Below are 24,791 nucleotides of genomic sequence, written 5' to 3'. Positions count from 1 at the left end.
AGTATTGCTCCCACATACTTTAAATGCCAGATGTATTATATAGATTAATATATATCAATATAAATGCTAGATAGATATATTAATATGTAGATATGTTAATAATAATAAAGCAGAAGTTACACAGGAGGGAGCTCTTTCCCACAAGCTGTGGGCATCAATGTATTGACTTGTTACAATCCCAGCCTGGTTTGTGCTGAAGGGACCTCAAAGCTCCTCCAGCTCCAACCCCTGCCCCGGGCAGGGACCCCTTCCACTGGAGCAGCTTGCTCCAAGCCCCTGTGTCCAACCTGGCCTTGAGCACTGCCAGGGATGGGGCAGCCACAGCTTCTCTGGGCACCCTGTGCCAGCGCCTCAGCACCCTCCCAGGGAAGAGCTTCTGCCTCAGAGCTCAGCTCAGTCTCCCCTCGGGCAGGTTCAAGCCATTCCCCTTGGCCTGTCCCTACAGGCCCTTGTCCCAAGCCCCTCTCCAGGTTTCCTGGAGCCCCTTTTTGGGTAATAAACTTCTATTAAACTTTAGGTTTTAGACTTCTGCTGCTCCTCACAGCAACTGCTCTGGGAGAAATGAGCAGCAGCAAATTACCCGTGGTGATGAACTGCTTCTAACGAGAGCTGAGCGCGGCTCCTGGTGTGACCTGGCTGAGCAGCTCTCTCCTTGGCTGCGCTTTGGCCACAGCAGCGAGAGCAGGATTTGGGCTCTATGCCCACTGTGGGCAAGCCACGAGGTTTGTGTGTCCCGGGGGCCGTGGCTCGGAGCTGTGCTGGGGAAAGGAGCTCTGGCCAAGTCCTGCTGCCTTCAGGATGCTGCCGTGCTCCCCCCGCCGCGGTGCCCACTGCCTTTAATAGCAGCGGGCGCAGCGTGTTTGCAAAGCTGCTGCCGTGCTTGTTTTCTTTGCTACTTTTAGTAACTTGTAAAATGATTGCAGCCGGCGATTTGAATAAACATTGCCATGGAGGATAACCTCCATCTTGGCAGCGCTATTGCCTCGACACAAACATCTCGTCAAAGAAACGCTTTGGGAAGGTTTCCTGCCCGCTGGAGGTGGAAAGGGCATCCCTCTTCCGCCCAGGCTGCCTCTGCCCCACTCTAAGCTAATGTAGACATGAACTCCTTCAAAAGCTGACTTCTTCAGCGTGGAAGGTCCACTGAATGGGACCAGAGCTCTCTGATACCATACTCTGACGGATCCAGGCTGGGTGGCCCTTGTGTTCTGCTGCAATGGGAACGAGGAACTCATGTAACAGTCTATGGAGTGCTTGGGAACCCAGCTGCGGGAGGGATGCTTTCGGCGAGTGCGTGCAAAAGGCTTGTGGTTGGCATGATGGAAATGTGGCACCAGCGGGATGGACATCACCGCTCCCTGAAGGGTGTGGGGTCCCCACCTCCTGCCTCCAGACACCAGGGATTCAGGGCATCCTGCTGTAAACCAGCACCAGAGGGGCCAGAGCCACATTGACCTGTGCTGGGTGATGCATCCCAGGAAGGGCATGAGTGAGAGATTCCTTTCCCCCTGTTGCTTTCTCCACAAGGAACGAATCAAGCTGTGAATGCAGTCTGCATCTGGATCCATGTGGCTCTGAGGATCGGGACAGGGCTTGGAGCAAGCTGCTCCAGTGGAAGGCGTCCCTGCCCGTGGCAGGGGTTGGAGCTGGATGAGCTTTAAGGTCCCTTCCGACACAAACCAGGCTGGGGTTCTATGTGCAGCTTTGCCTGGGAAGCACAGCACACGTGTCCCCGGGGCACGGGCTGCTGCTGCAGAGGTTGCACTGAGGGCATCAGGGTAAAATGTTTAACACTTATGGACACTCACGCGCAGTGTTTATCCTGCAGGAGCCTCTCTGCTGCTCCTTCCAGGGAGGGGAGGCTGGGGCCCGGCGCAGCATGGAACACGGGGAAGAAGCAGATGTAAAAGCTCAATGAAACTGATGTGAACCCACAGCCTTCCCCATCTGCTTCCTCTGCCCACCTGGTACCCCAGCGCAGGCTCAGCGCCAAGCCTGCTCCCTGCCACGTGGCTCCGTCCCGCTGCTCTCCCTGTCTCAAGCAGCGTGTGTGTCTTTGCAAGGACTCAAGCAGTGGCTTCCCGTGCTGGGGGGGACAGGGTCAGCCCCCTTCCACAGGCAGTGCTGGTGTGGATGCTGTGCGGTTCCTCTGCTGTCTGCCTCGGCGTGTTCACATGACGGTCAGCCCTGCCAGCACTGACAGCCTATTCCGCTCCCTATCGTGTTGGCAAGTGCTGGGACTCCATAGAGCGCATGGGAGTTCTCTCCATGAATCCTTGCACGTGTGCACCAAGTACATCTGAGGGGCAGGAGGGGTTCCATCCACCAGAGCTGCAGGAGGAAACTGCAGAGCTATTGGTGGGGTTTGCCTTTCCCTTGCTTGCTGCTGCTCTCTTTTTTTAGGTTGCCTTGTTCCTCTCTTCTGATTTACTGCATGTGCTCACGTGGCCTTGGAAAGGGGGGTTCTCCCACTGCTCTGCTTCCAAAAGGAAAAGAAGCTGGCAGGCGTTCACATTGCAGCTCTCGAGTTATGTAGGTTAAAGTCTCCCAGTGGGGAAATGGAAGAGATGAGCGCGCAGATTGCTGGTGGTGACACTCGCTAGGAGGACAGCGGAGGAAAGGAGCACGGAACTCCGGAGCCGCACCCAGCCGAACACGAGCTGCGGGAGGTACGTTTTCTATCTGCCCTTAGAACACAAACCCCATTGATTTCATTCGATTTGTGACAAAATGCTTCGTTGTGTCTTAAGGAGTAACAGCAGCGACCAGTTTTGAAGCAGATTCTAAGCCACCACTTGTTGATGTGCGGAGGGGGGAGCGTGTTTGTCGATGAAACCTTGTTTTCGGGAGGGTAGCTAATATTAACTGTGGTGTGGTCCCTCTATTAGGAATAAGTGACATATGTAATGCTTTGTGACAACTTCTGAGCTTCTGTATGTTAAAGTGAGAGCGAAACGGGGCTCCAGACCCTCTCCTGAATCTTTGTTGTCCCCAAACCAAAAGCTTTCCTCTGTTTAAGACCTGTTTGATAACAGAAAGTGGGCTTGTGCTCCAGTATTGGGGACCTGAAATACCAGCACTCTGCACAGATGTGCATTAACATCCTCCTGTTGAACTCTCATTGTTGAGACAATAGAATTAATCTTTTGCCAGTATATTCAAAGCAGCACATTGCATATTTTGCATCAAGCAAATGATAAGCTCATAACGGCACATTACACTGTTAACACAGAAAAATGGGTTGGAAACAATCTGTTGCCTTCTGTTCATTGAGAAATCATTGCCAGCTCTGTTGTCCTGGTCATAATTCCTATTCAGAACTCTTAAATGCCTGGTTAAGAACTTGGTTTAAAGGGATTTTGCTCTGTTATGTAAAATAGCATTATCTGGCTCTGATATCTGCTTTATTGCGTATGAAGTTTGAAATGTGCCCTGCTTGCAGTGCAGACACAAGCTCTTGAACCGATCACAGGCACGCTCGCCTATTTAGCTGGTTTTTAGCTACATTGCCACCTCCTGAAACCAGTCCTGACCTTTCTAAACGAATGGCAAATACTCCTGTTCAGTCCAGTACCTGTGAGGACTGAGTACTTGCATCTACATTGGAGATGTTTCTTGTACTCTGATTAAAAGCCGACACAAGGGCAGGAGTTGCAGATTTGCTTGGAGAAGGACTATGACAGTGAATGCTGCTTAGCAAAGACCCTTCAGTGTCTGTGTAGCCAGCCCTGTGAATTAAAGCAAGGTCAAAGCTTCCCTTCCTGTAGCCTTGTCAAAAGGCTGTGAGCTCCTGGGAGACCCCCAGGTGTGAAGTACCCGATCCCCACTGGTGAGCGCTGCCTTTCCCCATCATTTTAACTGTGCAGAGGGCTGGAAATGGTGTCAGAAAGCTGAGAAAAGGATCCCAAGGATCTTTGGTGCTGCCTTTGGTCGCCGAAGTCCCTCCAGCTCCCGAGTCAAGAGCCCTTCTGCTCTGCTGGTGGCAGAAAGCCCCATCTGTAATCACAGATAAACCCCAGCCGCTTGCTTCTCCGCCAGGCTAATTACAGCGCGCTGTGAGCTCCCTAGGGCCGGCTGTGTGCTGGCAGTGGTGGGGAGAGAGGGCTCCAGCAGGGCTGCCTGGGATGTCAGCGCCCGGATCACCGACAGCAGTTCCAAGGGGCTTTGGTTTGTTGTGACCGTGACTCCAGCGCCAAGCCGGCTGCGCGCCTAACACGTGGTTTCTGCTCTGCAGGTGAGCGATGGGATAGAACAGTGCTGCTGGCGCAGGAACCGCCTGCAGAACCTGCCCCTCCGCCATGCAGAGCAACTGCTCCCTGGTCGTCACCCCCAGAGGAAGCCTCCAAGGGCTCTACGCAGCCCTGACAAACGCATCGGCCGCGTCGCGCTCCCCCGCTCCCTGCCCGCTCACCTCTTCACGTTACCACTTTTCCCTCATTCCAGCGCTCTTCTCCGTGGTCTTGGCTCTGGGGTTGGTTGGCAACAGCGTGGTGGTTGTGGTGCTTTGTCGGCACAGCGGCCCCAAAACAGTCGCCAACATCTACATTCTCAACCTGGCCGCGGCGGACCTGCTGTGCCTCGCCACCCTTCCCTTCTGGGCTACCTACTACGCGCAGGGCTACAACTGGCTCTTTGGGTCTCTCATGTGCAAGATCTCCAGCTCTGTCCTGTGCTTGAACATGTTTGCAAGTATATTTTTCATCACCTGCATGAGCGTGGACCGGTACCACGCTATTGTCCATCCTATGCACTCTCAAAGGAGAACTCTGCAGAAAGCCTATTTCACAGCACTGGTTGTGTGGGGCCTCGCCTGTTTGTCCTCCCTCCCGACCCTTTATTTCCGTGACACCCACTCCATCGAAAGCTTGGGGGTCAATGCTTGCATCATGGCCTTTCCTCAGGAGAGCTACGCACAATGGGCTGTGGCAACAGCCTTCCTGAAGAACGCGCTGGGCTTCTTCATCCCCTTGACGGTGATCACCACGTGCTACGTGCGGGTCAGGAAGCCCCTGCTCAGGGCACGGGAGTTTGGGAAAAACAAGCAGAAGAGGGACAAAGTCCTCAAGCTGGTGGCTGCTGTTGTCGTGGCCTTCTTGATTTCCTGGCTCCCGTTCCACATTTTGACGTTTCTGGATGCCTTGGCTCACATGAGCATCATCAGCAGCTGTGCGGTGACAGGGCTCATCGACACGGCGCTGCCATTCAGCATCTGCATGGCCTTTGCCAACAGCTGCATCAACCCGCTGCTGTACTGCTTCATCGGGAACCAGTTCCAGGAGAAGCTCCACCGCTTGTTCAAGCGAAGGGTTTATCAGTTCAACAGCCACCGGGAGAGCTCTTCCCTGAGGAAAGGGAGCTGCTTCAGGGATGCTGAGACCCCTGTGGGCAGGGAAGGGGAGCCCGAGTCCCTGCTGTAGGCACCGGGGCATGATGTGGGTGATGTCGGTGATGCTCCTCTGTCCTGGTCCTCTTGTGCCCATTCATTCACCAGCAGTTTGAAGAAGAATCCCGTTTTCACATGTGGAGATTTATTCTTCTTTCCTTTCCACAAGGAGCACTCCACAGAGGGAAGATTCTGGCACATAAACGATGTTTTAAATATCGGCTTGCGCATGGCTGAGATCAGGCAAGAGTTTAGTGCAACACCAGAAGACAAAACACACCAAAAGACCTTTGCACGATAGCTACGATTGTGTAGGTGCTGAGTATTATACCCTAAGCTGGTTTTCTAAAAGAGATTCTCACTAGAGAATGTGTAAATAAAGCAGCGCGGATACCTCTGTACCTATCTGTAAGAAAATACTGTGACCTCTATTATATATATATACATATATAATTTTCTTATATACGTGGCTAGAGGTGTCATATGTAAAATGCACCGAAGGTACCTCCTGCTGGCTTAGGCCTGGGATCATGAGGACATGGTTCTGCAACCTGCAGGAGGCAGGAGTGTATTCCTGGGGGAAGTACAGCCGCTTGCATGTCTTTCTACCCTTCTCCTAGCAGGTGACAGGTTCTCAGGCCAGACGGTTTGTGCTTTGATCCAGTGTGGCCACTCTTGGCAGTGATGCCCTGATGTGCGGTGTCCCACCGCCACGTGGGCACGCTGAGTCCCACAGCAGCCTCTGGGCAAGGCTCTTGCTGATTGTCTGCACTTCTTGCGTTTCTAACACCAACTGCCCTGCAATTCCGGGGTACTGTGTGCGGAAACCCTGGGTGACTCTGCCTTGACACCCAGAAGCAGAACCAGGTTGGACACCGGGGCTTGGAGCAAGCTGCTCCAGTGGGAGGGGTCCCATGGGCTGGGACTGGAGGAGCTTTACGATTCCTCCCAACTCAAACCAGGCTGGGATTCGCTGGTTTTATGAAAATGAGGATGAAGCTTTCCCAAGGAAGCAGCAGCGCGGCAGCATCTCCCAGTGCTGCGGCTGCAGGGCAGGGGTGAGTGACCATGGGCAGGGCTGCAGCAGCCGCTGCACCCGTGTTGCCCTCCTGGAAACAGGGACACAGGAAAAGAACATTCAGTGGGAGGCAAATTCCTTCTTTCCAAGCGCAGGTTCAAAAGCAGCCTCCCCCGGGGGTCACATTCTGCAGGAGGGACAAACCGGGTGACCCCGGAGCCGCAGTGTGACATTTGTGCTTGCCAGATCTGCCTTGTGCCTCGCTTGGGTCATGCATGTGAGCAGTGCTGTCAAACAAACATGCAAACGCCTGTCTGGAGAGGAACCTGAGATGGGGGAGGCGGCAGAGCAAGGGGGTTGCTTTATTTTTGGAGCAGATTGTGTAACGTTGAGCTCTGTGAATTTCTTCTGCCCTGCCAGAGCTTGTCATGGGAGTGTTCAGGAATTTTTAATGGAAAAGCTTGCTCCAAGCCCCTGTGTCCAACCTGGCCTTGAGCACTGCCAGGGATGGGGCAGCCACAGCTTCTCTGGGCACCCTGTGCCAGCGCCTCAGCACCCTCACAGGGAAGAGCTTCTGCCTAAGAGCTCAGCTCAGTCTCCCCTCGGGCAGGTTCAAGCCATTCCCCTTGGCCTGTCCCTACAGGCCCTTGTCCCAAGCCCCTCTCCAGGTTCCCTGCAGCCCCTTTAGGCACTGGAGCTGCTCTCAGGTCTCCCCTTCAGGAGCCTTCTCTTGTCCAGGCTGCCCCAGCCCAGCTCTCTCAGCCTGGCTCCAGAGCAGAGCTGCTCCAGCCCTCGCAGCAGCTCCGTGGTTGGGAGATGCAATTGTTTCCTACAAGGATCAGCCTCTGTCATACTTGCACAGCAAACCCCATTTGCTGCTTCCTTTCCTCTCTGTAGCTGATCTCTCTCAGCTTAAGCGAACAGCGGGAAGAATCTCAGTCCAAAGTGAGCATCCCACGTGTGTCCCTGAGCTGACTTGAGCACACAACAGCATACAGAGCAACGAAAGTCCCTGGCATTCATCAGCTTGAGCTAGTGCTGGGTGGTGAGCTGAAGGCTTTGCTTGTGTAAGACACGCAGCCAGAAGTGTTTGGTACAGCGCGTTCTCCCTGAGAAGCCAGCACAGCCTGAGCCTGTGCTGGCACCGTGCACTTGCCCCGCTCCTCAGGCCAGGTTTTGGGCAGCAATATCATCTTGCCAGCCTGCAGCCCTGCCCCAGCTTGGCTGCCCTGCACCACACATCCCGAGGTGCCGTGCACAAGGGAATCGCTCACATTTCCCCCTGAAAACGAGGACTTCCGGATGCTGCCTTGGAGCGGTCCTGGCAGGAGCGCAGGAAACCCGAAGGGTGCGGATTGAGGCGGTCTGGCAGCTCTCCCTGCTCCGGCAGCTCCCTGCTCCCATCCCACATCTCCATCCCTTGCAGGAAAATCACTGCTGGTGTTGGGCAGGGCTGCTCCATTCAGCCTGGGATGTGCCTTGCTCACGTCTGCTGGCTGCGGGATCCGGCTGCCTACAACAGAGAGGGAATTGTGCCGGGGGTCATGGGCTCTGCCGGGAAGGGTTTGGAAGTCTCCTGTGCCTTTGAATTACCAGGTGCCTGTCTACAGAAGGAGCCCAGGGCTGCAGCATCACACATCTGGTCTGGGTACAACGGGCAGGCTTGCCGCTTGGCAGAGCACCCGCTGCAGCAGCAGGCTGGGGGCAATGCTCCCCCTCTTTGATGGGCTTCGCTAGAATCAAAACAGGAAAGAAAAAAACCCCGAACCCAACAAAAAACCTGAGCCAAAACTGAGATTTGTTTACGGAAAACAGCAGATTTCTGTGTGTGTAAAGGGAAATACCCAACCCTGTGGGATACCTGCAGCAAACTTCTGCGTTCACCTCACCTAGTGAGGTGTGAGATCTTCTCCCACACTGGGACTTCTACATCTATCACCATCTCTTTGCAGTGTTGAGGTGCCCTCAGCTTTGCTGCCATGGGGAAGCAGGGCTGTGGGGTGCTGGGTCCGTGTTTTAATGGGGGCACTGTGGACAATAAGGATGGGAACCAGGGGGGCTTATGTCTTTTCTGCAGGAGAAGCACAGAGGCACCTCCCCACAGCACCTTGGTAACCCACAAGACATCCATCCGTCTGTCCGTCCATCCACCCATCCGTCCATCCATCCATCCATCCATCCATCCATCCATCCATCCATCCACCCATCCGTCCACCCATCCATCCACCCATCCATCCATCCATCCATCCATCCATCCATCCATCCATCCATCCATCCGTCCACCCATCCGTCCACCCATCCATCCACCCATCCATCCATCCATCCACCCATCCATCCACCCATCCATCCATCCATCCATCCATCCATCCATCCATCCGTCCATCCATCCGTCCACCCATCCGTCCACCCATCCATCCATCCATCCATCCATCCATCCATCCATCCACCCATCCATCCACCCATCCCTTCCTTCTCTCCTTCCTTCCCTTTCTCCCTCTCTGTGCCCAGGCTGTAATCCTGCCCACTTCAGCTATCAGCCCTTACATCTATCAAAGACCATAGATGGTGGTGTAATTCCTTCAGTTTCCAAAACCAGCCTTTCCAGCCTTGCTGTCTGCCCCTGCGAGTGTTGTGGGGCAGGAAGCCAGCAGACAATTGCACAGGGCTGGCTAAAATGCTTCTGGACCTCAGTCTTGGACTGGAGAGCCCTGGGACGGGAGCAAGCCAACATCTCTCCTTGCCTCTTTCAAATGTTTACTTTCCATTTCCTCTTCAGCCGAGGCAGGATCCGGGTTTGACTCTATAAGCTCTGGACAGAACTTTGTTAAGCTCCAAAACGTTTTACAGGGACAAAGCAGAGGGATACGGAAGTGGATGAGGGTCACAACAGTAATTTCCCTGCTGTGAGATACGTCTGAACTTCTGCCCTCTCCCCCTTGACAACCAATAGCTCTTAGCTGAAGCGAACCCAAGTTTGGGAAGCTCCACTCCACAGCGCAAGCAGTTGCAGGAGGTCTGGATCCGGGGGGGGGGGGGTGGGATTTAAAGATTGCAAGTTTAAATATCGTATTGTTTCTACAGCAGACAATCTGCAAGACCCAACCCAGTGAACCGCACAGTGCAAGCGCGGCTGGTCCAACAGAGCTGCAAAGGGAACACGACAGGCGGCTGAGATGGACCAGAGGACAAGGCTGTCCCTAGGAACCAGAGTCACCTCGGAACATGTAGGAAACCCTTCGAGCAGGACGGGAAATGGTATAACCCTTAAAAGCGTTTAGACAGAGATTTGATGTGTATATGAGATACAATTGCCATTGAATGATGCGTGAGAGGGTTTGCAGAGACTTAACACAATGAAATGGGAAGATATCCCATCCATATGATATATCCTTAAGGAAACAGAACCAGAACGTTATTATAGCTGTTCAAACTGTAAGAGTGTCTTCAGCATTCCCTAGGGATGCCTCTGAGGCTGTGCTCCGAAGCTCTCTGCCCACACATAATGCAGCTCGTTCATCATGGAAGGAAGTCCATGCACATGAAGGTGTTCTCTGTGCTGGAAGCAAGGGGCTGAGCTCTGAAATAACTTGGAGTGCCCAAAGCTTGCCCCCTGGTGCTTGGCTGCAGGATGGCTTCTGAGCCCTGCCCCGGGCTAGCCGGGCTGCCCCCGCTAGCCGGGATGCTGTGCCAGACACAATGCACACCTCCTCCAAACAGCACAGCAAAACATCTGCGTTAGGCACTGGGACAGCATCCAAACATGCGGCTCTTTCGCAAGGACAGGAAGGTGAACATTCTCAATACAGCGTGTGCTAGGCAGGCAGCCGTGGCAGGGCACGGTGGAAAGGGTGTCTCGGGAGGAAATGAAGCACTTCGTCTGCCGTCTGAAAGTTGTTGCTTCCCAAAATCTTTGATGAGGTGGTGCTTACGTGGCGTGTGGCCCTTCGGGGTCTCCACTTGCAGGGGAAGGTGGTAGGTTTCCTTTGCAGACTGGGAGCTGCATTGCTGTGTGGTGTTTGACCTGCTCCAGCAGGGTTTTAAGGAGCTTCACACACAATAAACGCGATCTCGCTGCTCTCATGCTGCTGATGTCTTACGTGACACCTCTGACTGCAGCAAGGCTCCTTCCAAAGTGAGCTCAGCGACATCTGGCTCTCTATACAAACCTCTACTGTTGTGAGCTCCAGGGTTTTAAAGTACCGTGAACCCCTTTCTATCATGACACCCTTGTTTTACTGTACTAACACTCTCCTTTTAGACATAGGGTGTGCAGAATTTGTTCTTCAAAGTGCTTGTGCTCTCTTGGAAGAGGATTCCTCCATGTGCAATTCAGTGTGCAGCATGTTTGACGAAGATCTACTTAAGGATGTCCTTTCAGACCCAGACAGACTTTGTAACGTAATCAACATGCTTAACAGTAAAAAGATTTGGTTTTCTTTCAGGTCTGTGCTGATGGACTCCTGCAGTTTGGAACACATGGGCTTCTATTAGGGAAATGATACAACCCAAGGGAGCAGTTTTCAAGGACAAGTCTAGGAAAAACAGGCTTCAGAGTACGAGACTAAATGTGCTGTATCAACGGGGGGAGCCCCGTGGATGTCCCTGGCTCTCAGCCTGGGAGCTGGCAGTCTTTCATCTGGTTTGATTTCGATCTCCATCCCCTGCAGGAACACAAAGAGATCTTTCTTCCCCCTGCCCCCGGAACACCCAAAACCAGAAAGTACTCCCAGGAGTCAGGAACGGTTGTTTCCTCGGCTCCGAGTCCAGCCTGGGTCTGAACCACAAGACAACCAGATGCTTTTCTAGCTACTGGCTACTTTTGTGCTGAGATTTCACACTTTGCAGGTCACTCTCTCTAGGATGAGCTGGAGACACAAACAGGTAATGAAAACAGACAGGAAAGGTTCAGTGTTGGCCTACCCTGTAGCTACTGCAGATGCAAGAGTGCCCAGAGCAGACTTTATGCTGAAGGCAGGAGCAGATTTTATTCATATCCAAGCTGGGTGGGAAATGAGATTGTTGTGGATTGCTACAGCAGCCCGTGGGTGAGGCAAGACCCTCCTGAGGCATAGCATTGGGAAAGAAACCCCGCCACCCGAAAACCACCCGCGGCTCCTGCGGAGCGAACGGGGGGGTTCAGCAGGAGGGGCTGTCGAAAGCCTCTGAGCAACGGCGGGGGAATGCTCACAGCTCTTCCTTGGGTCGCAGTGACAGCACCGAGGGCTTGTTCTGGTGCCTTGGGGCACTGGCGGCACGTGCGCCTGTGAGCCAGGGTGGATGCGGCTGGAGACACGTGAAGAACAGAGAGGTTGTGCCCGGAGCTCCCTCCGACTGCGGATCCTGTCATAAATCTCTGCTGTGCTCATGTTGCCGTCCGTGCCCCTCCTGTCACCTTTTGCCATAACATTACTGCAGGTAGGCTTGTTAAACCAGCTGAAAATAAACCGCTAAATTCATTTATCATCCTTCCTGAACAGCCTGTGATAGTGTGATGCTGGCAGTTTACATCTACTGCAGTTGTACAGAGCATTTCCTCTGCCCTTGCCCCCTCTTGTGTCTCCAAGCTCTTTATAGACCCAATATTTATCTCCCCAGGGAAGTGGTGGATTCCCCAGGGTTGGACATCTTTAAGTGTCCATTCAGCTGGACAGGATCCTGGCCCATCTTGTCTGGACTGTGCTTTTGGCAAGAAAGCTTGGACCAGATGATCCCTGAAGCCCCTTCCACCCTGGTGCTCTCTAACACTGTGATTTAATGAGAGCACAGAGAGGAAATCTGTCTTCAGCTTCCCTGGGGCCTTAAACACTGGCTCAAGGAACAAAATACTCCAAAGAAGCAGTGGAGATAAGTCAGAGGTACAGCAGCACAGCTGGGCGAAGGGGGACACTAAACACTTTCCTCTTCATGGGAGCATCCATATTCCTCCCCAGGGAAGCAGCCTGTTGCAGATCACCCTTGTGCTGTGGCTCCGCAGGCTTCAGTCTCCATTCTCTGCCTTGCATGAAGCATTTACCTGCTCTGTAAACAAATTCATCCCATTTCTACTGGTAGAGGAAGTTGCTGTTCAGCCACACCATGGTAAAACAGCCTTTATTTCCTCATCTGAGCTCACATAACTGCACGTTAGCATAAAAGCACATAGCTCTAAAGGCTGAACGTGCTTGGAGGCATTGCTTATCCTGCAGAAGGACAGGGATTTTGCAATGAAGTGATTGTGCTTTCTGTGGTTGGGACATGCTGAAAGGCAAATGAAGAACCCCTGTCCTGAAGCCATTGTGCCAGAGGCTGCAGCAATGCCTCCTTTCCTCCTCAGCCTCTTCAGGACTGCTAAATGCTCCAATTAAAATGTGATGTGCTGGTCTCTGCATTAGAAACCTCAATCCCATTGGGGTTTTTACATCCATGAAGGTCTCTTAAATGCTCCACGGTTAGGCACAGCTTTCTGTGCTGCACTTGGCAGCAAGAGGACCCGCTACTCAGGTGTATGCACTCCATTCAGGGGCGAGGTGAGGCTCTGATAGCTGTTCTGGATCTCACCTGGGGAAACTTAAGCAGAGTAGAGAAAAGGAACTCTTCAGTCTCCATCTCCCCTTCCCTTCTGTGTGCTCTGGCATCTCTAAGTTGGGTGAAGGGATGCTGCGGGTGGTCGGGGTTTGTTTTAGCAGTAGAATCCTGTGTGTCCCTCCTTGGAAGCCGCTGTGTGGGTGGCACATTGCTGAGGGCTCAGGCTGCAAGCCAAGTTACAGACAGTTCCATACTCTGAGTTACAGAGGATGCATTCCAGATAGAAGGCAATGAGCTGTTTGCAATATTCCTCTCCAGCCCCTCCTGGACAACGTTCTGTGGATCTCACTACATGATTTCGGTTAAGTCCTCAGATGATACAAGTCAGACCTTCTCTGGAAGGAGGAAGAGGCCACCTAGTGCCCAGTTACAGCCTGCTGTAGGAGCCCGTCTGCTTGGAAGGTATGAAACCAGGATTTCAGGGTAATAATAATCCTATCTGTGTTTGTTTGTCTGGGCTCGTTTTAGGAGGCAAGTTTGATGGTGAAAATCCCATTGCAGTCAGCCATGCTTTGAACAGTTCACCATGTCTTTCTTATGAGTACATCTACTGCTTATCATAAAGGAGTGATACTTGGCAGTCTTGAAGTGACTTTTTCTGCATTGACTTGTAAGGGAGCTTAGCACTATTGGTATGTTTGGAGGAGGGGTTAAACTTATGGGGTTTTGACCTAATGTCCCTTTGCTGGCCTCTGGAGATGCTTGGCTTCTCATGCACCGTCTGCACAAGGACTGGGCTCCAAACTGGCTGTGCTTAATCTCACTTGGATGACTAATGCAGATGACACGAATGGCTCCCCAAGGCATGCATCGAGCATCTCTGTGAAATGTTGGCCTTGCAAGCTTTAGGTGTTCAGCCAGGTTCCAGTGGCACCCTTGCTTTCAAAGGGAATCTACTGTATGGAGAATGCAGGTTCACCTGGGTATATAGAACCCCTGTAGGGAAATGCCTGTATCCATCTGGAATGAATCTGTCTCTATATAACATGAAACTGTTTCCCTGGGAGAGGAAAAAAACACTTCCCCATGTCCCACTCTGAGCCATGGTGGTGTCCAAAACGGTGCCTGAAACAGAGTTCTTCAACTTCAGATTCATCCTATTTTGGTGCTTTGTTTCTCTTGTTAGTCCCTGGCAGCTGGAACCTTCTCAGAGTTTAGGATTTGAGTATTTAGGATTTGAGAATTTAGTATAAATTTGCAGATTAACCAGAAGGGAATCTTCCATCTGAGATTACCCATTGATGGAATCAGCTTTTGTCCTGTGTTTGAGGCATTTTGCTGCAGGCATGAATGGTGCTTTCCCAGATGAGATGGGAACAGCAAATATAATAATAATCATTTTTAAACGTTGCATAACTTCAGAGCAAAAAGGCAAAACCCCGTTTAGAGGACTCGTCGTGACAAACCCCACAAGTATGAGTATTGCTTTATACCTAAATGAAATCTTTCCTATGCTTCATGTGGCGATTCCATCTCTTCTGCGTATTGCAGGAGAAGTTCTAAGTCAGTCTGGCACTTATTGAAGTGGGTATTAAATTAATATCAGAGCAAAGCTGTTTTCTGTTTGCTGGAATCCAAGTTAGTCATAACTTAACAGGAACAGCCCTCAGTGCCTGGAGTAATGCCTTCCAGTTGTTTGGCTCACATCAGATGTACTGCAGGTACATCTTACAGTGCTCTTACAGTGTCCTCTATTCACAAACAGGACGGGGCACACGGTGTGCGCTGAGGGTTTCCTCTGTGCCTGTCTAATACCTGAAATGCCAAGATTTCTGCATTTTGCTGCAGGCCTTGGTCTTCTGAACGGGTGTTGCTCTGATTCTCAGCTGTGTCCTTTGGGATGCCCTCAGCACAGTGACAGCGCTTCCTTTTCCTTCTCCCACTGGCAGGGGGGAGGCTCTACTGTCACTTGTTTCATTCAGTGGGAGGGAAACTGTTTCTGGGAGCACCCAAAGGGGAAAAAAAGGCTGCTGTTCTATTTACCTTTGGGTGCAGGGAGGGAGAGGGACTGGCCAGTGTTTGCTGTTAACCAGGCAGCCAACATGTGCCTGGTTTTGTTCCAGTTCCTTAGAAGCTTTGTCTCCCACAACCACAGAACTCTCCCTATTGAGTAACAGCTTTGTTCCTCCTCTGGAGCAGAGCTGCTTGTAGAAGTATGCTGGGGCACAGAGAACCACAGGGCAAGGGACAGCGAGCCCAGCATCCGCCCCGGGCTGTTCAGTGCTGGGATGTGCTGGGAGCAGCGTGGAGGAGGGGATGCTCTGGTCCATGCCCGGCTGTGCTCATTCCAGCACCAGTGCAGGAGAGCAGAGCCTGCTCTGATCAGACTGGGTGTGATTCCAGACCAGGCTGCCTCTGTTCCCTGCTCCAGGCAGGCCAGCGTGGGGGCAGTGCTATGTGGGAGCCACAGATCCCCATGGGATCTCAGGTGCCCCTGCGAGAGGAGAGCCAGTCTGTAAGCACGAGCTGTCTCTGGCACACGCACACTCCCCAGCAGCACACTTGAGCTGGATTTACCCTGCCCATTCTGACCCGTTTCAGCAGACCAAGCTGCCTGCCCCACGCTGGTAAGGGCGCTGTAACTCCGTGAAGTGAGGAAAGGGAAGCGGAAAACGGGAAGTGGCTGCAGGTGCCCTGAGCAATGGAGAGGATTGAACAAAATGGTGTGGAGCTAAAACTCATTTCCACTGATGTCTGAGGGCTGGAACTGGGTGATCTTGAGGTCCCTTCAACCCAAACCGTTCTGTGATGCTATGAGTGGGAATGCCTCTTCCCAGCTACAGCTATGAGTGAGCCGAAGGAGTGCTCGCTGGTTGAGCCTTTAAGGGAAGGATTTCCTACAGAGGAGGAAAGGTCTCTGTGTTTTCTCTCCGCTGCATTACAGCAGGGAGGTTACAATGCACTGGCACGCTTGGTGCACTCTGTACCAAACGCTGCCATGGTCTAAGGCACATCAGACGAGCTCAGTCTAACGGAGGCAGGCTGAGGGGTTTTACCTTACCCAAAGTGCAGAGCCATAGGGGAGCCCTGAGAGGGGGTAAATGTGACCGGACAGGGCCCTGGGAAGGAGGAGGAAGTCTCAGCCTCAGCTTTACTTTCTGCTTCAGCAGAAACACCTTTGCCTTGCGGTGAAGTCCTCCCCTTCCTCCACCCTTTCAGGGAGGTCACTGTAGCTGAGGAATGTGTACAGGAGTTTTGGGAGAGAGAAAAACACCCCTCTCCCACACCCAAAAATAGCCCTTGGAGCCTACACTGTCCTAAGACTTAATAGCATGTCACCTGCTGGTATCATCATCATTTAATGCAAGATTAAACACTGCATGCACAGGATGCTCCACTCCTCCCCTGTCTAGCATGGGCCTGATACCAATGTCAGGGAGACTGCCATAGGCTCTGTTGTCTTGAAGGGCTGCAGAGTCTATAGGCACTCCCCTCGTATGTGGTCCTTGAGCAGGCATCGAGAGAAGCCGGCAGCTGGGCACGCTTTGCTTTCGGTGTGCCCAGAGCTGACCGGGATCTGCTCCCAGCCTGGGCCTGAAATGACGGATTCCAGGGCAGACTGGTGAGGGGAGGGAAGGGGGTTAAGGAGATGCAGGGTTTGGATGTAGGATGGAGAGCATCTGCCTCTCTCCTCAGTGCTCTCAGAGGCAGGGATGTAGCAAGAGCTCTGGGCTGTGTTGAGGCACATCAGCTGTCAGGGCTGAGGAACACACGCATCTGTAGGAGCAGCTTTTTGGAATCACCCCATGTAATCTTCCATAGTGCACTGGTCCTGTTGATCAATCCGGCAGGCCGGGGTTGCTCTGCACTACAAAACACTGCACAAAGATAATCTCAGGTTAGAGTCTCCAGTTCTAGACAGGAGGAAACAGAAAGTCTCAATCACCCTCCCGTGTGTCCGCATTCCAGGCATGTCCCAGCCTCCCACTAGCTCCCTGTCAGCTGTGGGTGAGAAAGAAGATGGAAGCTGGTCGGCAGGGAGGCTGTGTCACACTCTGGATGAGCACTTGTAGCTCGGAGCTCCCTGTCCTGTCCGACAAGCTGTGTGCCTTTAAATCTATAAGATAATGCAGTATAAGCCATGAGAAAGTGAAATGATGCCGGTAATTCCATTCATCTCCCCCGCCTTTACAATGGAATAAAGCTACAGGAATGAGGCTGGTGGGCTTTGTCCCTCATTCCAAAGTCTCTAAGGCAAATAGCTTTCATAGGAACATGGAATTAAGGGTGTCTTTTAGTGGGAAGCGCCACAGCTTCTTATAGCAAAGTGGGGAATGGAAACGTCAGAGAGTGGAGGGCATTGTGGAAGAACACTGAGCTCAGAGGATTTCGTTTGGCAACTGGCAGCTATTTCTAGAGTAGTTTCAGAATTCACCCTTGAAACTACCATGGGCACGGCATGACCAGAGCTGCCCTTACGGGAAGGGCAGATGAGTGGTTTCTCTCCTGCAATTGCCTTGGATCCTGCCACGTGCCTGCAGGGCAAGAGCGGCTGTTTTGGTATTCCCGGTGGGAATGCTCTGTCTTTTCCTGGAGGTGATGAAATCCCCATCCTGCAGTGCCAGTTCTGCTCGCAGCTCTCTGCTGTGTGCTTTTGCTTGCCAGCCCCTTGGCCTTACGTCGTTTCCACTGACCCAGGCTGGGTTGTGACTACGCTGGGGGGTTCCCGTGCTCAAGAGAGCGAATGCTTCAGACCAGCTATTTCTGGGGTTTTCCCCTCTTTATTTCCTGGAACTCCTCACCTGGCTCTCTCCCTGACCTTGCCGTTCGGTCTCTGGCGGTCTGTGACCTCTGGAAGTATTTCCTTGCCCAAAACCAAAGCAAATTCTCCTTCCTAGCTCAGTACCAAGTTCTTCAGCCAACGCAGCACTTCAAAGCCCGCAGTGATGGTCAGCTTTGCTTTAAGCTGCTTTCTGCCCACAGCTCTGCACGTGGCTTCAGCCAAGAGTCTCCATCAAACAAGATTCCTCACCAGATTTCCAACCTAACCGACAAATTCTATCCCTGGGAATGCACGGTGAAGGAGACGGACCGAAACCAGCCTCAGGCTGTGGGTTGCGGTTAGGAGCTCTGGATCTGAGTTTGTCCAGTGGCTCCACTGCCCAACTTCACCTTGTTTCCCAGTAGTTCTTTGGATGAACTGGCCTCCTTACAGCATTTCAGCCCTTCAGAGAATAAGGGAGAATAGTCTTTCTATTGAGCTTAACTTTCTTTATAGTCCTGACAGCCATCCTCATGAATCTGGACATTTATTGGAGTGCTTTCAAGATGAAAAAGGAGCACTGTGCTAAAGCAATCATAAATTCAGTGCTCAGTAAGCTTTGGAATACTGATGGATTTATCTTCTTTTTCATGCGATTTAACCCCCAAAGCTATACAGATGGCCTTTCAAAGATGCTAAAAGCATGGAAATACTGCTGGAGTAACAATGAGTACAAAATGTCTTCACAACATACAAATCATCACACTGCTTTACACAAAGAGCAAGTACCTCGTGGCAAAGTACACTTTGGACTGCGAGTTGAAATATGGGCAATCTCAGCAAAAAAGATACACACAAGACCTAGCCAGAAGCATGGGCATTGCCTCGCAGGGAATAAGGGGATTTCATTTATGTTTTGCACAATATAAGGGTTTTCACAGATTGGCAATCACTGCTTGACCATTGTTCATTGCATTATGTGATGCCCAGTCCCATTTCCCAGCTTAGCTCCCTCTATCTTCAGCAAAAGTGAAATATCACTTTAAAGTTTTACTAAATCTCAGCAGTTTCCGTCTGCCTTACACACAGCAAGATTTACAAACAATATGAAGCAGTACCTTTGCACTAGACCAAGATACTAACATTGAAATGACTAGGAGCCGTTGGAGCCTTTACCCATTAGGTTGACGTGATGATAGATTCCCAGTCCATAGCGAGTTGTACCTGGCTGAAGGGGCTGACCTCCATGTGCCTCATGGTATGGTCAGGGTCTCCCGTCTCAGAGGTTATTTCTGATGGTGTTCCTGCCAGAGAGTGTCCCAGTCAGGAAGCCTGTATCTTGAGAATCCTATGGAATCACATCTGGGAGGGTTGTAATTAACAGTGAACTTAATGACTAAGCGAGCTTGATGGCAATGAAAACTTCCTGATTTAGAACTCTGTAGCAGCTTATACAAGACACGTATTTTGTTTGCACGTTATACTCTCAACAGTGTGCGTGCGTCTGTCTTCTTATATGATTTTTATGGTATACTTCAGACAAATTACCTTTGTATTGCACTGACATCACCATTTAAGTTCAAGCAATGCTTTCCCTTCCGTATGTACATAGAGTACGAACAAAAATCAGTGTCAGAAGCAGAAAGACAACTGAAAGAGCAATCGAGTTCCTGTAATGGTGTTGCTACATTTAGTAAGGTAAGCGCAAGGTGCATGGTGACCTTGACCTGAATGCTGCAGTGATGGTGAGCGCAGCAGAGGGGCAGGATCCCCTCCCTGAGCTGCTGCTCACACTCTGGGGTGCAGCCCAGCACATGGGGGGGTCCGGGCTCAAGCACACACTGAAGCTGGGTCATGTCCAGTCTTTCACCCACCAGTACCCCCAGGCCCTTCTCCTCAGGGTACCCTCAACCCTTCATCCCGAGCCAGTTTCATGAGGCTCTGCTGGCCCCGGACCTCTGCAGTCAGATGCTGGTACCTGCTTCCTTGAACTTTTCACTGGTTGGCCTTTACTCAGGGCTGCTGCAGGTGGAACTATGTGCTAATCCATTTATGCCGCCTTCCTGCACACAAGGCTGTGGGAGGCGAGGGTTCGATAAAGGCTTTGAGTAAGCTCCTTTTGGTAACACAGAGAAGGGAAGGGTTCTCTTCGGGTTATCTTTGTGCCTAAACTCCAGCCAACTCTATGTAAATAAATGACCTTCCTCAATGCCAGGCCAATAACTTTAAGGAAGGTTTAAGAAATAATCCTCACACTTTTGAAGCAAAGCAGACACGAAACAAAACCAGAGGCAAACAATTGATAGTATCTGGGAGTTGCCTCTTTACACAGCTCCATGACAGGTATTAAAGCCTCTTACACTTCCACCTGCCATAGCTTCACAGCATGAGAATCCAGGAGGGAAAAGCTAAGTGGGACACTGCAGGAGGTGGGCTGCCTGCCTTTAACACCTTCCCGAGGGGGGTCTCTCTTGTCATGTTCTGGTGGGTATGAACAGAGCTTGTGGCACAGTGAAACTCACATTTCTATCCAGGCATCCGAGCTCCTTATCCCTGCATTTCCTGAGCACTTTGTGTGTGGAGGTGATAACCGTAGCTGGAATGCAGACAGGAGTTTCAGAGGAGGGGCATGGCCAAGCAAGGCAGGGTGTGCATTTGGGATGCTGGATGCCATCGTTCTCCTGCCTGACAGCGTGAAGCTGGGGGCAGTGTTAAGGCCTGATGTGCCCAAATAAAAACACAGCTTTGGAGGATCACAGCCATTGCAGCTCTCTCGCACAGTACCCTTCCGGGTGCACTGTCCAGGACACCGCTAGACAAGCCCATGATACATTGGATGAGCAACTGGCTGACGGGCCAGGCTCGGAGGGTTGTAGTAAATGGGGTTACATCAGACTGGTGCCCATCACCTGTGGGGCTCCCCAGGGCTCAATTTTAGGGTCAGATGTCCTCAATGTCTTTATCAATTCTCTGGATGCCGGGATCTGATGTAAGTGTTCATAATGCCATGCAAAGTGGGAGGAGCTGGGGACTCCATGACAGTACAGAAGCCTTACAGAGGGGTCTGGGTAGACCAGAGAGCTGGGCAGTCACCAAGCATATGGAGTTTAAGAAGAGCAAGAGCCGGGTTCTCCACCTGGGACAAGGCAGTCCTGGTTACACACAAACTGGGGGATGAGAGGCTGGAGAGCAGCCCCTTGGGAAAAGGTCTGGGGTTTTGGGTTGATGGCAAGTTGAATGAGTCAGCAGTGCAGCCAAAGGGGCCAAGCATGGGGTTTAGGCTGCACTGGAATTTGATCCAGATGCTGACTTTTGTTCATAGACACAGCAAAACTGTGTACGTGGGACTTGGTTTCAGTACCAGACTGCTGCTATTGAACAAACATCGCTATTCCCAACAACTCTGAAAATGATCCTTGCTAGAGCAAAGAGCCACTGCTCCTAACACCGAACGTGTGCAGGCACCTCTTTGGCAGAGGACATGCTCAGCAAGCTCCCTCACAAGCTGTTTCGAGCAGGATGCCCAAGAAAGAAGGTCCCAGATCATTGCTGAGGTTTGAAAACGTGGCCAAGAAGGAGGAGGAAATCCCGTCATCAGGAAAACCAGCCTGATGGGTTTCAGTGCTGTTAGCACAGCTCGGTTTCTTCAGCACCTGTAAACAGGAATAACACTGCTCTATGGACAATGATACTTCTGGAAGAGGAAGAAGTAGGTAGGAAGGAATGGCTTGGAGGTCATCTGGGTGTCTTTGACCAACGTGGCTGACCCATGCTCCGAGGCTCATGCTCGTCTCAGCTTTGCTAAGTTTGGCATCTCACTGGGGTGTGGGGAATAGAGGGAGTCAAACAAGTTACGTTTGTTGTCCTTCTTCCACAGCCAACCTTGACCTTTGTCTCTTTCTCACCATCCTGCTGTGAAACTGGAATTCCTGTTGCGATTGCACGTGGCTTAGGTTTTGTGTATGCTGGTTAAATGGTGGCTACGTTATACCCCAGTCAGCCCAAACAGGAGGAGATGCACAAGGACTTGCTGGAAGAGAGAAAAGGAAATAGCCAGCACACACACAAACACACCTTGCCTCCCGCATCTGCAAATTCTTCTTCATTCGTGACACAAAGTTGGCAGATGCCAATAAAGGGGAGAGATTCGATATTGTGGTCTCACAAAAGAGCTTCTGAAATGTGCTTAAATCCAGTGAGGACAGATAGAGCAGACTGACTCAGAGCTGCAGAGGGACAACTGCAGGGTTTGGAGGGCATCACAGAGCTTTATTATTTCACAGGTTTCATAGTGCCATCACAACACTTGTGTATGTGGTGGACCCCTCATATTGCTGATGCATGGGACAGACAGCGGTGACTCTGGAGCTAATGGTTGCTGTGATTCCTTGTTTTTAAAGGCTTGTGTCAGTTCTTCAGTTTCCCATCTTCTCAAATGCAACCTCAGCAGAAGAGTTGAGGGAGGGAAATGCTTGGGTTCTTTACTGGGTTTAATCAGAAGAAAAGTATCTTCTGCTTTCCTGGCATTTAGCAAGAACTTGTGCTTCACAGACATGAGGAAATGCCCTGTGTACCCTTCTACCTGCTGAGCCTGTGAAGTGCCATGCTATACCCAAACTGCATCTCCAGGCTCCAGAGCCATTAGCATCTGTAATCTGCCTTTCCCTGCTTACTTGTCTCTCTATAGCTGTCCAAGCCTTGGTTTGTTGGGTTTTGCTTGCAGTTGTTCTATGTCACTGTCGTTGCTTTCATCTCCAAAGGCTTTTGCTTTGGTGCTGATTTTTGAAGCACTGGAATTCTTTCTGGATTTCTCTTTTTCGGGCATCTCTCGTGCATTGCCGCTGCTGTGCGTTAAAGCAGACCTCAGGATTCCAGCAGGAATATTTGCTGTAAAACCATTGAAACAGACCACCTCTGACTGCCTCTGGTCAGCCTGGGACCACAGTAAGCTGTTTCTTTTGGCTAGCTTTTAAAGGAAAAACCAGGTTCAGCAGAAGGGCCAGATAAAGCAAGACCTGAGCCCTTGCTTCAGCCTCCATCTCCATCCTCTTCAGTGGCATAACAGTATTCCAGCTGAGGAGTTTTACTTCATTTCATATGAGAAAAGCAAAAAAGCCTGTTCACCTCCTAAGCAGGAGGCTGGGCTAGAGGTGCCTTCCAGCCTGAGCTGTTCTGTGACTCTAAATAGTGTATTGCTTGGGACAAATGCTCTGGTTAAGTTGAAAGGAAAACCAAAAGGCTTTTACAACAAAATCTCAAAAGGTTTTGGAAAAAAATGTTACAATTGCCTTTAAAAAAAATAAAAACCCCAAACTTCTTAATGCTTGAGCTTTTTGCTGAATTTGACCCTTTAGTCTTTGGAAAACCAGCCCCAATGAACTGGCTGGTTAACAAAGATGTGTCCCACTTCCAGTGACTTCCTCCCGACACTTCTCCCATAAAACAGACTAATTTCAGCTAATTTTTCCCAAATACAATTCAGCTTGTTTTGTCTCCGGTGGGAAACTACCTTCAAACATTAACCAAAGAAACACCCTAATAAAAACATGTCTTAAAGTGTTAAAAACCTCAAACTTACTCATTCTGCTTTATCACCCTGCTCCCATCAACAGCTTTTCAAATGCCTGGAGAATGTGCCTCTTCTGTTTGGGCTCTCAGGTAAACACGATGCTCAGATTGTCCTCAAAGGTTGCATCCTTGTCCTTGCTCTTTGTCCCTGCCTGTGGTTACCCACGTTCAAAGAAGCTTAATCCAGACAGGAAGAGGTGCAGAGAAGGGATGTCAGGAAGCCCAGAGGAGCTGAGATGTGGCTAGAGGAATTCGGTTTATTTACCTGAGAAATACCAAAGATATGATAGGTCTCAATAGATAAGGGCAAAAGGAAAGGCAGGATGAAAGAAGGGGACAAGGGGGATAGCTGCAAAGGAAGAAAAGAAAGCTCATTAAGCACAAGTACAGCCGTTAAGTACATTTGATCTTCAGAGGTGTCAGACATGGAACAATGCTCTATACGGAGTAGAGGGGGAAAACCTGGACTGGTTAAATTGAGGTTTCATCATTTGGGGAGGGGAATGGAATGACACTACTGTCCATAGCATATTGGATTGCAGAACCTAGGTCTGCCCTTCCCAAAACCGCTGCTTTGTGTCTTCTGACACCACAGTGACCCTTCCTACTAAAGAAGCTAACTAGGATAAACCCTTCCACATCATCCATTCTAACAAATCCTCACAGGAATGTTTGCTTTTTCTTCTGCCTGACCTTGTTGTAAGAATGCTCGATACCTTCTTTTGATAAAGAAGAAGACCCAAGTGCCAAGCTGGTAAATATCCGTTCTATTTTGAGGCAAAGATAGCAAGTTAGCCATTTGCAGTCTGGGTTATCATTGATGACCTTAGCGTGCCTGTGAAGCCTCCGACCTTTTTCAGAGTGCCACGTGGTGATTGCATTCTTGTGTTTGCAATCTTTATCTTTCTAAGTGAAAGGCCTAAAGCAGGTGTCTACATCACTGAACATTGTGCTTGGAACACTCAGACTAGTGGAGATGGGACCTGGCCTTGATCTGGGCAAACAAGTAAGGACCCGATCTCAATCTTCATGTTAACAGCCAGCAGCACAGCAGTAAATCTGAAGGCAGACATGGCAGATTCAACTCTTTTCCAGGATTCAGTTTCCTCTCTACCATCCACACGCACTTGATCAGCCAATGCATGCCCATGGAGAAAGAACATCCATTGGCCGGTGAGCCTCAGGAAACAGTGGAGATAGATGTACGGGTATTTTTGACTGAATGGGTATGGCCAGCAGCCTTGGGGTCTTTGATGGGAAAACATTTCTTTCACAACCCCATCAACCTCGCTGTAATCTTGTTCAGGTTTACAAACATCTGTTTGCCCAGTGGCTCAGGCAGTTACCTCACACACACCCAGAGTAAGCCCCGGGTGCATGTCACCTAAATGAAAATGAGAAAACATGATTGTCCTCTCATCAGTTAAGCAAGTGGGGAAATGCATTGCTCTTTGTTTGGCTTTGTTTTCTACCATGTTTCCTGCCCTGCTTCTGTTCCCCTCCACTTAGCGAGGAAGGATACTAGTAAAGGAGTTTAGACACAAAACTCTAATTTA

General features: G+C 50.9%; 1 protein-coding gene across 1 annotated transcript; it reads left to right on the top strand.

The window, feature by feature from the left end:
* The first annotated feature begins 2,072 nt into the window (after positions 1-2,072).
* AGTR2 (angiotensin II receptor type 2) lies at positions 2,073-5,846 on the top strand. Its single transcript, XM_065689810.1, has 2 exons — positions 2,073-2,669; positions 4,235-5,846. The coding sequence occupies exon 2, from the start codon at positions 4,299-4,301 to the stop codon at positions 5,415-5,417; it is 1,119 nt and encodes a 372-aa protein (XP_065545882.1). The 5' UTR covers positions 2,073-2,669; positions 4,235-4,298; the 3' UTR covers positions 5,418-5,846.
* The last annotated feature ends 18,945 nt before the right edge of the window (positions 5,847-24,791 follow it).

Source organism: Lathamus discolor, chromosome 9, assembly GCF_037157495.1.
Source record: "Lathamus discolor isolate bLatDis1 chromosome 9, bLatDis1.hap1, whole genome shotgun sequence".
NCBI lineage: Eukaryota > Metazoa > Chordata > Aves > Psittaciformes > Psittacidae > Lathamus > Lathamus discolor.
Note: the sequence above shows the minus strand (reverse complement) of the source record. Positions and strands in the feature narration are given on the sequence as shown.